General features: G+C 45.1%; 7 protein-coding genes across 7 annotated transcripts; 3 read left to right on the plus strand and 4 right to left on the minus strand.

The window, feature by feature from the left end:
• Positions 1 to 38: 38 nt before the first annotated feature.
• FSST1_006919 (uncharacterized protein) lies at positions 39 to 2,143 on the minus strand (the record flags this gene model as incomplete). Its single annotated transcript, XM_083236479.1, has 3 exons — positions 39 to 1,141; positions 1,198 to 1,818; positions 1,867 to 2,143. 3 exons carry the CDS (start codon positions 2,141 to 2,143, stop codon positions 39 to 41), a joined length of 2,001 nt encoding a protein of 666 aa, XP_083082880.1.
• A 1,956-nt stretch (positions 2,144 to 4,099) lies between these two features.
• FSST1_006920 (uncharacterized protein) lies at positions 4,100 to 4,501 on the plus strand (the record flags this gene model as incomplete). Its single annotated transcript, XM_083236480.1, has 1 exon — positions 4,100 to 4,501. The coding sequence occupies one exon, from the start codon at positions 4,100 to 4,102 to the stop codon at positions 4,499 to 4,501; it is 402 nt and encodes a 133-aa protein (XP_083082881.1).
• Positions 4,502 to 5,690: 1,189 nt separating this feature from the next.
• On the minus strand, positions 5,691 to 6,964 carry FSST1_006921 (pepsin-like aspartic protease; the record flags this gene model as incomplete). Its single annotated transcript, XM_083236481.1, has 3 exons — positions 5,691 to 6,627; positions 6,684 to 6,805; positions 6,854 to 6,964. The coding sequence occupies 3 exons, from the start codon at positions 6,962 to 6,964 to the stop codon at positions 5,691 to 5,693; spliced, it is 1,170 nt and encodes a 389-aa protein (XP_083082882.1).
• A 437-nt stretch (positions 6,965 to 7,401) lies between these two features.
• FSST1_006922 (uncharacterized protein) lies at positions 7,402 to 7,973 on the minus strand (the record flags this gene model as incomplete). Its single annotated transcript, XM_083236482.1, has 3 exons — positions 7,402 to 7,444; positions 7,500 to 7,750; positions 7,797 to 7,973. The coding sequence occupies 3 exons, from the start codon at positions 7,971 to 7,973 to the stop codon at positions 7,402 to 7,404; spliced, it is 471 nt and encodes a 156-aa protein (XP_083082883.1).
• Positions 7,974 to 10,176: 2,203 nt separating this feature from the next.
• Positions 10,177 to 10,935, plus strand: FSST1_006923 (uncharacterized protein; the record flags this gene model as incomplete). Its single annotated transcript, XM_083236484.1, has 1 exon — positions 10,177 to 10,935. The coding sequence occupies one exon, from the start codon at positions 10,177 to 10,179 to the stop codon at positions 10,933 to 10,935; it is 759 nt and encodes a 252-aa protein (XP_083082884.1).
• A 248-nt stretch (positions 10,936 to 11,183) lies between these two features.
• Positions 11,184 to 11,816, plus strand: FSST1_006924 (uncharacterized protein; the record flags this gene model as incomplete). Its single annotated transcript, XM_083236485.1, has 1 exon — positions 11,184 to 11,816. One exon carries the CDS (start codon positions 11,184 to 11,186, stop codon positions 11,814 to 11,816), a length of 633 nt encoding a protein of 210 aa, XP_083082885.1.
• A 387-nt stretch (positions 11,817 to 12,203) lies between these two features.
• On the minus strand, positions 12,204 to 12,800 carry FSST1_006925 (uncharacterized protein; the record flags this gene model as incomplete). Its single annotated transcript, XM_083236486.1, has 3 exons — positions 12,204 to 12,257; positions 12,311 to 12,502; positions 12,555 to 12,800. The coding sequence occupies 3 exons, from the start codon at positions 12,798 to 12,800 to the stop codon at positions 12,204 to 12,206; spliced, it is 492 nt and encodes a 163-aa protein (XP_083082886.1).
• Positions 12,801 to 13,569: the final 769 nt, after the last annotated feature.

Here is a 13,569-nt window from a genome sequence, read left to right on the forward strand (position 1 = left end):
AAATAAAATTCCAACCTACCCTCCATTGCAACCCCTACTCAAGATCGGGAGGCTACTGGAGCAACATCCCATCGGCTATCTGACTCCCGAGCCGTTACACCACTTGATAAAATACAATCTAGGGATGCACGAATCCAAACAATACCATTACAATTGGTGTTCAGTGCGCAAAACCTTAAGCACTCGCCAAAACTTGCAGCATTACCATTTTCCAGTGGAAAGTAGCTCCAGCCCCTTTCACATTGCAGGTCAAAGGTAACACTATTATACGTGTATGTGGTGGTATATCCGGGATCGCCGCAGGCAAATTGAGGTTCAGGCTCAGGGGCGGCCTCGGTGGTTGTTGTTAGTTCAGCCGTGGTGGTAATCTCTGCCGTTGTTGTTTCAGCTTCAGTGGTAGTGAGGTCCTCAGGCTCAATAGCAGTCTCTGCGGTTGTCGTTTCAGCTGAAGTAGTGGTCTCTGCGGTTATCGTTTCAGCTTCCATGGTAGTGGAGTCCTCAGGGTCAGTGATGGCATCGGAATTAGTCGTGGTAGTATCTGTGGTATCTGTGGAAGCTGTGGTATCGACGTCACTGACAATCTCTGTACCGGATGTGTCATCCTCAGTAGTCGTAGCTTCTGTTGTTTCAAGAATGAATGGTGTCTCCGAGACCGAAGTCTTGATGGTAGTCTCTATGTGAGACGTCTCGATCCCTGTCGTAATTTGGGATTCCACTCCGGAGGTCGTCAAGAGTCCTGTTCCATCACTGGAGGTTGCTGTGGAGTCCAATAGATCAGATGTCTCTGACGAAAGCGGTGGCGTCGAAGCAGCTGTAGGGTCAGAGGCTGAATCGCCAGACGTGGTCAATACACTTGAAAGCGTTTCGAGATCTTCAACAAAAGCGAGGGTAGACGTCTGGTCCTCTGTCTCCTGGGTGGATGACTCAGTGACATGGGATAAGTTTGTAGTGGATTCCTCTAGTTCAGATGTCTGTGAAGATGGAATAATTGATTGAGATGGAGCGAGGTCGGTAGACTCCGGGAGCTCTACGAAAGTTGATGGAGTGGAGAGACTTTGATCTGCCGTTGTAATGGCAGTTCCAGATACACTTGAAGTCAACTCGTCGAGACCAATCAGTCTACCGTTCTGACATTGATCAACTGTAGAGATAATTAGTACCTGTCTTTGACATAGACGACAAAGCCATCGAACATACCATTATAAACCGCTAGGTTGACAGGCACGCATCCCGATGGTCCAGTGGTAAAGGTGATATAGACCTGACCTTCCGCATCTTGACAAAAGCCTGCCTCACCCCTTGGGAGATCCGAGTTCCTGAATGTAAGCGTACTGCCCGAGTCTGCGAATCCCGACGTGATACTGCCCCTGGGAGGACGGCCTTGCGTGGATAGATCCTTATAGTCCTCACCAAAGTAATAGAGAGGCACGCCGTCGGCAAACAGCTGAGCTTCGGTGAGATTGAAAGTAGCTGCGAATGTGCAGACACTAGGATTGTTGATTCCAATAAACCCGCTGATTGCTCGGCTACGTATAGCTCGTTTTTCGTTATCGGTGGTTTGAATAAGGAAGATGACGTTCCGTCCGGCAGGTTCGATAATATCAGTCGACGTCGAAGTAGCTTCTGTGTCAACTGTAGAGGTCGACATCGTAGAGAGACCATCGGTGAGTGTTGAAACTCCATGAGTTGACTGTGCGGCGGTTGGGTTGGCGTCCGAATCAGAGGACTCAGTGTTGACGGCAGATGTATCAACAGTATTGATCACTTCTAAAGTAGAAAGCGAACGTTCCGGACTCAGTGTGTCTTGAATGTCCGTACCTGTAACAAAGTAAGTACGTTTCAACGCGCGATCCAAGGATTCCATACTCATAGCAGACCTTGTGACGGATATCGAAGTGTTGCGTCTAAAAGTAGGGTGAATAGATGGCGCAAAGGGGAGCCGACCAGAATTTTGTGCATCTGGTTCATCATTGCCTGATTCATCCGACGGCAAAAGGTCACCTTTGTTTGTGACCGTAGCAAGGTAGGTAGACTCGTAGGTGATACACCATGTGTCTGCCGGTGCCTCTACCGCTACTAGGTCGTTCGCCAACACAGCTTCCGCCGCTGTCAAGAGAGCGGCAATGAGAATGAAAGCCTTCATGCTTCTTTAAGAATTAGTTCAAAGGTGAGATACCGGGAGCTGACGTGTTGTTCGAATCGAAGTGATTGTCCATGGCGACCGTCGACTTTTTAAGCGCAAAGAGAGACGACCATCTCATATCCCTAACGATTAAAAACAGGCTGTTTTAATCTCATTCTTGCAATATGTCTTTGTTGGTGGCGTCTGTTTCTTTTTCTCTCTCTCTTTTTTTTTTGGTTCTCTGCAAGGAGAGATACATTTCAGCTCTCCACTGTTGGCAGATAGTGTTGGTTTTGTTTCTTTCGTCTTGTCTTTCAGCAATGTGTTTTGTTGGTGGCGTCTGGTCTGTGGGCTCTTTCCAGGGAGAGAGGTATTCCAGCTCGCCACAACTGAGCGCCAGAGACAAAGTAGAGTGTTCAGTCCGAGACATAAAACACAAGGTACGTTGTCACAGTCTACAGCCATTCAATTACCGTCTTTACAATCAGAAATGGCTGTCACAACCCTAGCTGGCAAAGAATTAATATTCCTCTACGGCCTTCTCCAGAAACATTTTGATAGTAACTATCTGAGACCGTCGTTTCTGGTACCGTAATATACCAGCTTGTTATATGTTTTAAGGCTGTAATTCCACTTTTTCGTGTGTAAATGCGATCCTTTTTGTGACAAGTCTCTTCATTCCAAAACTTAGTAGGGAAGACACAGGCTGTCACTAAACCGGTTGAACTTCAGCCCAGGACCTGAAACATAACTATGACCACGGACAATTATCCCCAGAGCTCTAGTGAGGATTTCTTCAGTAGTTTTATTCTATTGATATCTCCCATAAGAGATAGTTGTTCAGGTCTTGTTCTTGAGGACCAATCGCAGTTAAGCAACTTCGCGATGTAAGGAGCGTGGGCGCGCGGGTCGCCTCCGAGGAAAGGACTCTTCCCTACACGCTCAGAATCCTGACAGGAAAACTAATATCTAACTTTTGAACCTTTGCACGACGCAGATCCCTTCATCTCCAAACGGTTAAAGGTAGGAAGTACTTGTTGGCTCTGCCGACATATATCATGAGCGGATACTCAAGGATGTGTTTTAACGACGATAAGGGCCTAATAAATCACGACAATGAATACCACATGATTATCTTCTAATTGATATATCGATTAATAGTCCACAGAAATGCAATTGTCTGTTCTTCGATAACTTACATCAAAGAAGTTCCCCAATAATAGAGCCGATGAGGCCCAAAACTTCAATTCAAGACACTGAGCTAGGGACGTTGGCGGATGTACTTTTTAGTAGCAGGGCCTTGAACTGGTATTGCCGCCCTTCACTCAAAGGGAGTTACTCATGGAAAAGTCAAGCCGGCCAACGTCCTTGTGTGCAGCCATGACGAACGCAGAGCCGTTAAGAAAATGGCCGACTTTAGTGGCTCGGTTTTCGTCGAGGATCTGATCAATGGACACTGGCAGCCTTTAGTGGGGACACACTCATGGCACGCTCCTGAGAGCTACAGGTATGTCACTAATATATCAGATCCCTTAATAACGGACATTTTTCCCTTTAGATTATATGCACTGGCTGTCTTAGCCCCAGCCGAGAGCCAAAACTCTGGCTCACCTGACGATTAATTGCTTTATTTTTATTATATCAGCCTCACGACACGGAAATCTCTAGTTACCTGTTGCGATTATGTCTATTCGGTAGTTAGCTGGAGAGTGCGCTAAACTTGGCTGATCTAGACAATTTTAGCGTAAGGAAACTGTTAGTTGCAGTCAATTTAGTGGAGATGAGCACTACCATAATAAGCTTAGTGGAATCAATAGTATTGGGAACCAAATCAATAGCGTTCCCCTATTTCCACTTGTCGAAAACTAACAAGTGACAGAATCTTTTCTTTAAGAACCTGCTCTGCTGATTTCCATTCTGCTTTATTTTTTGCCATTTCCAAATACCCAGTCTGTTGTTCACTCTTCCGTTTGCACGATGATTCCCAAGACATTTGTGGCCGCCTTTATGGCTAGCTGCTTCATATCCAGCTCCACTGCCAGCCCTTGCAAGGCCAGCTCGGGGACTACCGAAATTTCGACCGAGACAGCAACCACCCAAATGCCCACCTCCACAACGATCGCAACAACTGTCGAGACCACTCTCACCATATCTGAATCAGAAAGCGACACTGCGACTTCTACTATCGTAGAGGACGCTACCCCAACCGCGGTTACAACTGCTGCTTCATCGACAACTCAAGTTCCTCCTCCCGTGGATATTCCTGAGATTGACTGCTCCACAGACCAAGACTGTGTCGCAGCGATTGGAGCTGGAGCTTTGGGAATATATGCTTGTATCGACCTCGTTTGTCAACAGACTGCCACACCTGAACCTTAGTAAAGGTATGGCAGCTATTGCGCCTTTGTTCGAGCCTTTGGACATGCTGTTTTTCATGGATATCTCCTTCGTGGGCGCCATTTTCAATCGTGTATGGGCTATCACACGACTACAGCATTCTACATTCGGCTGGATGCTGTTGTCATGTGTCACAGTTCGATGTCAGACGCGGAAATGTATACAATTAGATCGGTTTATCTTTCTTCCTTTTCCTCTTCAAGCCAAATCATCCGTCTAATATTTAAAAATAATATATATGGTGTGGCACTGCAAGATTTGTTTTGTAATAATCAGGAGGAAACGTGTTTATGTTATAGTGTCTTATTACCGAGCCTACCCCATTGTTTTCATTACAGCGACTTTGTCGTATCCTCAGTGGAGTAACCTGGCTAGAACCAACTGAGACTAGGATATCACGACAACTGTCTCCATCAAAACGCCGTCTTGGTTACCCGGCATTACAGTCAACGGGTGACTTCAATCCAGATTAAGGGTAAACTGACCCTCCCTTCCAGATATTTAAATAGTTAAACAATGACCGAATCAGAAACTGGTTTCCATTCTTTCCAATCATTCATTACTTGAGAGTTGACTGATGGTGAGTGAATGGTATCCACGCAAATATTGCAATTTAACGCCGACTTCCAGAGTGGAGGGTTGGTCTTTTTGTGTTTCTTGTTGTTGAAGTAAGAATAATTAGGCTGATTAGCAGGTGGCGCTTTTGCATTATATAAGAATAAGGTTGCTCTTGGAGCCCTATCTTGTGTGACACACCGCCCTCCTTACCGCTCTAAGCAGCGAACGAGACCTCAACGTGCTAGTCGAGCATGCCTTAGCTGCCACGTGATAAAAGTCAAATACGATGTGGTGACATCAAGTCCGTGCAGAAATTGCCGTTGGGACGATACACAATGCGTTGTACCACGGACCCGTTGAAACAGATATATACACCAGCAGCTTCATGGTAGCATGCCTCAGCGACTACTAACAATTATTTTCAAGATAAGTCTATCTGATTAGGTCAGTCAGCAACTATTACCCTTCGTATACTTGTGGCTATTGAAACTTGTGTAGACTGAGCTTGTTTACGCAAGGTTCGTGGTCCAGAAGAGCGGATGGTATTTCAACAAGCTATAATTAACTCATTTGTAATCTATCTTATCATAGTAACAGGTACAGAATAGCCCAACTAGTATCCCTTCTTGAGCTTGCCAAATGAAAGAGTAGGGTTGATAAATCCTCCTTCCTTTGGAAAGTTACCGTAGTCCCAAACTGTGTAAAAATTCTTGAGTAGCCTGACCCCAATCAGAGCAAACCCAGATGAGCCGGAGGTGTCGAAAGGTGGCCAGCAGCCATCCTCCCTGTTGGCGAAACCAGGAACAGCTAGCTGGTCACCAGTAAGAGTGAGAGTTCTGGTGTCACCGTAGAAGCCAACCTCGAACGAGATTGACCAGTCGTCAGTAAACTCGCTGCACAGAGGAATGTGATCTCCCTCGATGATAGCCGTCCAGTTCATGCCAATCGACTCGTAAATCTCCACAATCTTGTCGTCGGGAAGTAAGATACTCGACGCGCCTGTGTCAAAGACAACGCTAGACCAAGAGAGATCGGTCTGAGCCTTGATTTCGGTGCCGTTGCTTGCCTTTGTCTTTCCAGTAGTGGTGTGCAAAACTGATCGCCAAACATCGTAGTCTCCGCCACCAGTGGTAAGCTGGATAGTGGCCAAGTCACCGTCGACGTATTCCTTCTCCTTGGATCCTCCCAGGGTAAGCAAACCCTTACCAGCAACGCCTCCGGTATTATCTCCCTCATCTCTAGCATAGTAGATACCGAATTTTGGCTCATCCATCAACTTTTCCGCCATTAGAGACTCGAAAATGGGTGTCGCGCCGCCATCGGCGATGCTACCAAAAGCAAGTCCCAAGAAGCCATGGGCAGGCAAAGCAGACCAGTTACTCTCGTTGGCTGCGATAAAAGATGCATTGAAACTCAAGCCATCGGTTGAAAAGAGCTCTTCAACAGTCGGGCCAGCTACCCGATTACCATCGACATAGCCAATTTCAGCATCCTGTCCCGTCAATCTCCCTGTCGAAGACGCGGAGATGTTGTACCCAGTACGGCTACCCCTAAGACAGATGTTAGAAACAGTATTCCAAGGTGAAGAAATAACAAGGCCGATTACTTGTCAACGTGGGAGCATGTTTCTGCGCATTCGGAATCAACCATCCATGTCGAAGCACTACCCGTGTCAAAGAGGAGGCGGTAGTTCTGAGATGGCTTTCCAACGCCCACTTCAACCATTTTCTGCTACAGTCAGTTTTGCATTCTGGAATGTTCTGATGATACACTTACATAACCTCTCTGGATAATGACTGGAAGGTCTAGCACTGCAGCCGAAGCAGCACCAATGAGAGATGTGGCCAAAACGGCCGAGGCCAAACGAGTGACATTTCCCTTTGCCATTTTGAGTAACTAACAGTTGAATGGACGGACAATGAGGAATAAAGTCACATTCAAAATAGGTGACAAAGTCTTTTTATAGGGATCGAAACTACCCATGACGTATCGTGTGTCAAATTAAGATTAAGTGGTGGAAGGACCCGCAAACACGAGCTAATTTCGACTCCCCTGGCTATTGTTAGAATGTTCGGACGGCCCCTTATATAACGTTCCATGCTACTCCGTACATGCTCATGTAATTGATCAGATGATATCGCCTAAAAATGTCATGAACGTAATAATGCATGATTTTGACCATAGTTGTTTATCCGAATGCCAAGACGGTCAATTTAGAAATTGAACAAGGGCATCATGCAACCTCAGTTCTGCATTAGTTTTTTGCATGCACGTGCAATAACTAATACACACATGGATCGGAGAAATTTCGAGGACCCGGCTATTTACTCTAATAGCCATACAGTGCAAAGCATAATTTCGATGAACCTAAACCCATATCAGTCTCAAGGTCAAATGTTGGTCAAAAATATATATAACTCACGCCGATGTACAACCAAGACCCAGAGTAACTTTAAGCAATATCTCCGCAGCCAACGGTCCGAGGTTGCTTCCTAAAGTAGTATCTTCCAGGCTCCACCAAGGTTGATATACTCCAAGCCATATGATAGAAACCAACGATCCAAGGGCGATGATAAAGTCAATAGTGAAGCTGAACGATGGGCGGATAGTCGGGAGCAGTCTAACCACGGAGCAGAGAAACTCTATAAGTGACCAGGAGAGTGTCGTTATAAACTGGCTTATTAGCTAAAATTAAGTAATAGTATATAATATAACTTACTACTGGTCCTAGAATGCCAATGGCGATAGGACTCCTCTGGGCGGCGATAGCTGCGACTATGATACCAGCGATTGTAACTGCTAGAGTAAACACTCGTAGAGCTATAACGAGCTTTCTGAAACGCCGGGGGTATTTTATCTCCGAAAAGCTTGAGGTAGAGTCTCCTTGAGGAACCATATTGAGGAATAATATAAAAAGTCGTAATTACATGTCATTTGAAAAGGTTTACAGTGCATTTTCAGGATGACTTTCCATGCTCTTTAAGTGTTCCATAGAGACTAGGCTGACGAACAACGTGTAATCGTCACACGAGCGGAACATACGATAAAAGAAATTCCGCCGGGGTTCTCGCAATCAATTCTCAACATTTTCTGATAAGTTGACTGACCGCGGACCCCGATGATGCAGATGTCACTGACACATGTCAATCAGAATTGGAAAAGTCCATCTGTTAAGAGACTGAAATTTTGCAGTAAATCCGTTTTTTTAAGCCGCTTTTAAGAATTGGGTTTAGCTTGCGAGACGTCTGATAATGGTTTTATGGGGCCGGACACCGGGTTGCACCGGGTCCGCTCGAATTGACTTCCTTTTATGGAAATAATTTCTGTTTAATAGGTTCTTTCCGATCGGAGAAATAGCTTAAATGATAAGACGAGGGCTAATCCAAGGTCCGGTCCAGCTACCGAGTGTTAATACCGAGTGTAAAGATTTGAAGTATGCCGGTAGACTGTTGAGGTAAGCCCACGTGGGATGGGCTGATCTGCAAGCTGAGAGTAGACGCGTGTATAAAAGGAAGCCTGAGGATGTAGACAGGTCTCCAACTTGATTTATAACCCTGTGAACTTTCGACGAGTTACGTCTACGTTACAAGGCTGTAAAGTATAATTTGACGTTATTGTGAGACCTCAATATATTAGCTTGTAAACGCGGATAATCAGTGGTTTCCTACTGTAGGCCAAGAAAAAGTGCTCAAGTTGTTGTTTAAACAGTGAATATAGCAGGTTACTCCTCTTTGTTACGAAGAACACATGGGACTTAGATGGGCTTGTGTAGCTTTCTTTTATGAGAGGTAGTTAAGTCAAGGTAATAATTCTGTTGAGACAATACTCGAGCGTGTAGTGAGTGGGTAGCTAATATATTACATCTTGAAGCTTCTCAACGAATGCCCTCGGGACTGCTATACTCTAGAGGGGCCATAAAATCAATCTAAAGATTCCCGAGAGATACCTTTTTACGAAACCCTTCGTGAAGTTTACTACTATGATATAGCACCTTAATATAAATAAGGGAGCAGTAAGTACTCATGTAATATAGAGTGGTTAAATATTTACTTGCGACCACAAAGCTGACAATGCGAGGGTGAGGTCGAGGTCAAAGTCTGCGAATCAGAATACCCTGCACTAGAAGGTGTTGGAGAAATCCTATTGTTCCTTTATGAAATGATTGAAAGTCTTAAAGATTCAAATCCAATCTTTTGTTATGCATATACGCTGCAGTAAATAATGGGAGCTTAATCCGGCAACTAAACCTTCTATTTATTAGCTGTGAGGCATTTGCAATATCTTACGTTATGTCAATAAGCACGCTGGTTAGTCTTCTGGCACTGAGAAGAAGCCTGCAGTAGACCCTCTACTCCGCAATGTCATCAGGGACTAAGTTGAAATGGGACTAAGGACAAAGGCTAGCGCCCAGCTAAGCTTCTGGCGTCACAGAAACTCTTCCAGAAGGAGGCTATTTTGATAATTAACAAACATCTTATCTTATACCAATTGAACTATTAGAAGCATGCAAATGTCTGTCAACTATACTTATTTCTTCTGGTTGTTTCCTGGCCGATGCGTCCTCTCATTCCTTTCGGAGAGGTTGCTTTCTACTCACTAGCTCATCAGCTGATGTCATCCTCCATATCGGGTTCGGTACTCAGCCTTTCCAAACTCCCTAGCTTCGGTCCCGAGAATGCAAGCGAGGTCTTGGCATTTAAAGGTCTGGACTAGAAACGATGACATTTCTGCAGGTACGAGGGAACGAAGGATTACTTGTTGCCGTCGTACCCGCGCCGGCCAATTGAGCGTTCTTGTTTAATAGCGCACATTCTGTGTGAGTGCCCTGAGACTATGAGGCATATTCCTGTAGCTGAAGCAGCTTCCTTCCTGGTGCGGATAGCCGTTTGCTCAGTGGCTCGACTCAGTTTATTTGGCTGGTTGGAATATCTCTTACGCTGGGTTGCATGCGACGCTGACCGCATTTCTCGGACTTTTCGCATCCTTCGGTTTAGAACTTTATATAAACTGTCCATCGCTGTTCATCCACGCTGACCGTTTTCTTTCATCTCCTAATTCCGCTTTTTGTACAAGTCATCACATAACAAAACTCGTGCAAAATGAGTCAAACCAGTCTCGTTGAGTCCAGTTCTTCTGGCGAGGCTCCCCGCCATGCACTGTCACTTCGTCTAGACGTCCCTTTCATTCCCCGCTCATCAACTCAAATTCCCAAGCAATCATTCGACATCCAGGGTAAATACGTCTACGAAACAGAAGCCAACCCAGCTATCCCAACCTATCACATCTCTACTCGCAACACCCAAGCCGGCAACCCATGGCAGTTACAGATCTGCCGCCTCCTACCCAGTGAAGTGCGTCGCCTTGGTGAAGCCACAGGCAACGAAGCTTTCATCAGATACGATGACGACTTGACACTCTATTCTAGCGAGAAGATGAACATTCCTTTCAGCTTCGCCGCTGGTCTCGGCCCCACGCCTATGATTGTTATCAGGGGTCAAAAGAGAGGCACCATTCAGGGAAGCGTCGTCATGGAGAAGTCTGGCAGAGCATGCAAATTCTATCATATGATTCCTATCAAGAGAGCTTTGACAAAGGTTGAAGAGGAGAGGATGCAGGCGCTTATGCATAGGCGTGGATATCGGGATTCTGATGATTGGAAAAAGAAGCTGCTTTTGACAGTGCGTGAGAGCGCAGCGCAGGAGATGGAGTGGGTTGATGAATATGAAACTACTGTTGCGGTCGAGAAGGATGGAAAGCTGGAATTTTCTGGGGACATACAAACGGAGAAGAAGGATCTCGTCGTAGCATGCTGGGCATCCAAGGGATTTGTATTGAACAAAGCTACTCAGGCATCATAATAACATAGAACCGAACTGTTAAAGATGTATTAAAATCGATTAGGTGCCTTTTCTTTGGTGAAGCTGTTTTTCTTTCATGTGTAGATCAGTATCACGCCAACTCACGGGAATACGTTGATGTGACTTTAGGCGATATGTCGTCATCCCAGCAATACTATAAAAATACCTGCTGCCCGCCTATTGCCAAAAATCATTTCCCGGACAATTAATGCTCAACCTATTTGTCTAAATAAGTTCACATAGGAGCCATGTTTCTTACCAACTTCACAAGAACTGTTCCTCGCAGCTCACCATACCTCCGCGCTGGCCTTCATTTCTCCAGTATTCGTTCCATTTCCCGTCTTCAAGTTCCAGACATAGCCAGTCTTCCCAAGGCAACTCAACAAATTATCAAATCTCACCACAATGATAACTGGACTAGAGCCCTAGCACTTAACCCCGACACCCTTCGGCGTTTCGTCACCCACTATGAGGATCTATTTTCGGCAAACACGACCAAGCTGGACGCCGTTGACCGTGAAATCATTGCAGTCGTTGTCAGCCATGCCAACGGGTGCGGCTTTTGCCAAACACACCACACACATGGCCTCTCGGATGCGCTAGGCAAGGATACCGCGGCAAAAGTGAGAGCCAAGAAGATTGCACTTGATTGGCACCTCGTGGGAGACTTGAGCGATAAGCACAAGACTTTGGCGGCATTTTCGGAACTTGTGGCTTCCAAGCCGAGAGAAGTGGGAAGGCATCAGTTAAATGAATTGAAGGATGTCGGATACGAGGAGGAACAGATTGTGGAGATTGTAGAGGTAGCTGGGTGGTTTGCACATTCGAATCGGCTCATGATCGCGTTAGGTGTTGAGATAGATGATAAGAATCTGGAATAACAGAGTGTTAGTCGTGCCATCCTATATCTCGCTTCCAGTGTTTTGAGGAAACGCGAAACCTTGTAGCGCAATGTTGTGATTTTGAATGCCATTGCGTGATGACTGTGGAGCTGATTGACCGTCCTGCATGGCAGCACGCGTCAAGTCTAAGAGGGATAAAGAGAATTCCCACATAGATAGAAATAGAACTTCGACATCATCAGGGTGCTAGAAGTGTTAGCTACTGTAGGCATGGTGAACTAAATTAATAATTTAGCTATATTATAGTGAGGTACTGCTCTTTATCTATTTATTCCTGTAGGATAAAACAATAGCAATCGTTCAAAACTAAATATATGTCTCGATGTAACTCTAGTAATAAATAACTTTACTTCTAGAATTCCAATTCTAACTAATATCACTTGGGCTGCCACAGGAAGGATATACCTCTCCAACGTCCCACTAAAGATATTAGTAATTAGGCTATAAAATATAGAAAGATCAAGTTCACTTACATGTTCAACTATGCAGCCACCCTCCCATCTGAATCGATCAACTACCGCACCGATACCGGAAGCATTGTAATTCAACCAGCCCATCTTATCCTTGAACCGAGTTCGAAATGGCAGAATAGTGGTATTCCCCCAGACTGGGCCAAGTATATCCAGCGCGGCAGCAGATCCATTTTTGGCGAAAGGATTATGATTCTATAAGAATATTGAGTTTATATGTTAAAAATAGAGAAGAAGGACGCCTTACAATATAATCAACAGCGATGTACTCAAACGCTTTGGTCAAGTTCTTCTCGTAGATGAAGGCATAAGCGAATCTGTTGAACCTCTCCTGGGTCTCTAGGTCGCATGGCTCAGGTGTTACACGCTCGCAGGGTACAGGCGTGACGACTGCTTGCAAAGAAGTCGTTGTCGAAACCGAGGTAGACTTGGATACATGATGGGCATCACAAAATGTAACAGCCATCATGGCGATGAGAAATGATGGCTGCATTTTAAAACAGATGAGGTGATAGGGCGGGGAGATAAACAGTTGATAGAATACCATTAGGCAAACTATCGAAGTGATCTGGAAATACTAGTGTATTTAAACGTTTTGACCATAAACACATACTGGTTATTATTCGTCTAACCATGGACCATCCTGTTGGTAAATAAAGTTTATATGACGGCAAACCAAGTTCTATTCCCTGACAGACATCCCACCAGGCCCTCTAGATCCGTATATCCGAGGATCCCACTCGGTTAACGTACGTAAGACGTCGTATTTGTCAGATTCTAATCGTTACACACAGATAGCCGATCAGTTCTTGAGTCTCCACTCGTTTAGAAATTAAAGTTTCTTAAACCAATACTACGTAGTTGCAAGTTCAATGAGCGGTTATGACTCTCGGCAGATGTTTTGATTCTCACGAAGAATGTCTAAACTATAAACGGCTATCTCTTGAATGCTTGGCATTAGACAGAACCATTCAGGGGTTGTTTATGAGAGATCAGCAGGGGTGGACAAACCCAGGACGCGACGCCAACTTTATTCTTTAGCTCGTCTGATGCTTTACAAAGCATCTCATGGCAAACCTAAGAGTAGTGTTAGGAGAAGCGAGCTAACGACTTTCCCCCTTGTCTGAAAAACTGGCAGGAACTGTGGCTCAACGTGTAACGGCGCAACCTGCAATCCTACTTCGCCATATAGAGCCAAAGAGTCCTTCATTTTTGCAAATAGTAAGAATGTTTCACTGCTCTCAACTAAATGTATCATCAGC

Source organism: Fusarium sambucinum, chromosome II (genome assembly GCF_050947815.1).
Source record: "Fusarium sambucinum isolate potato_lamoka chromosome II, whole genome shotgun sequence".
Lineage (NCBI taxonomy): Eukaryota > Fungi > Ascomycota > Sordariomycetes > Hypocreales > Nectriaceae > Fusarium > Fusarium sambucinum.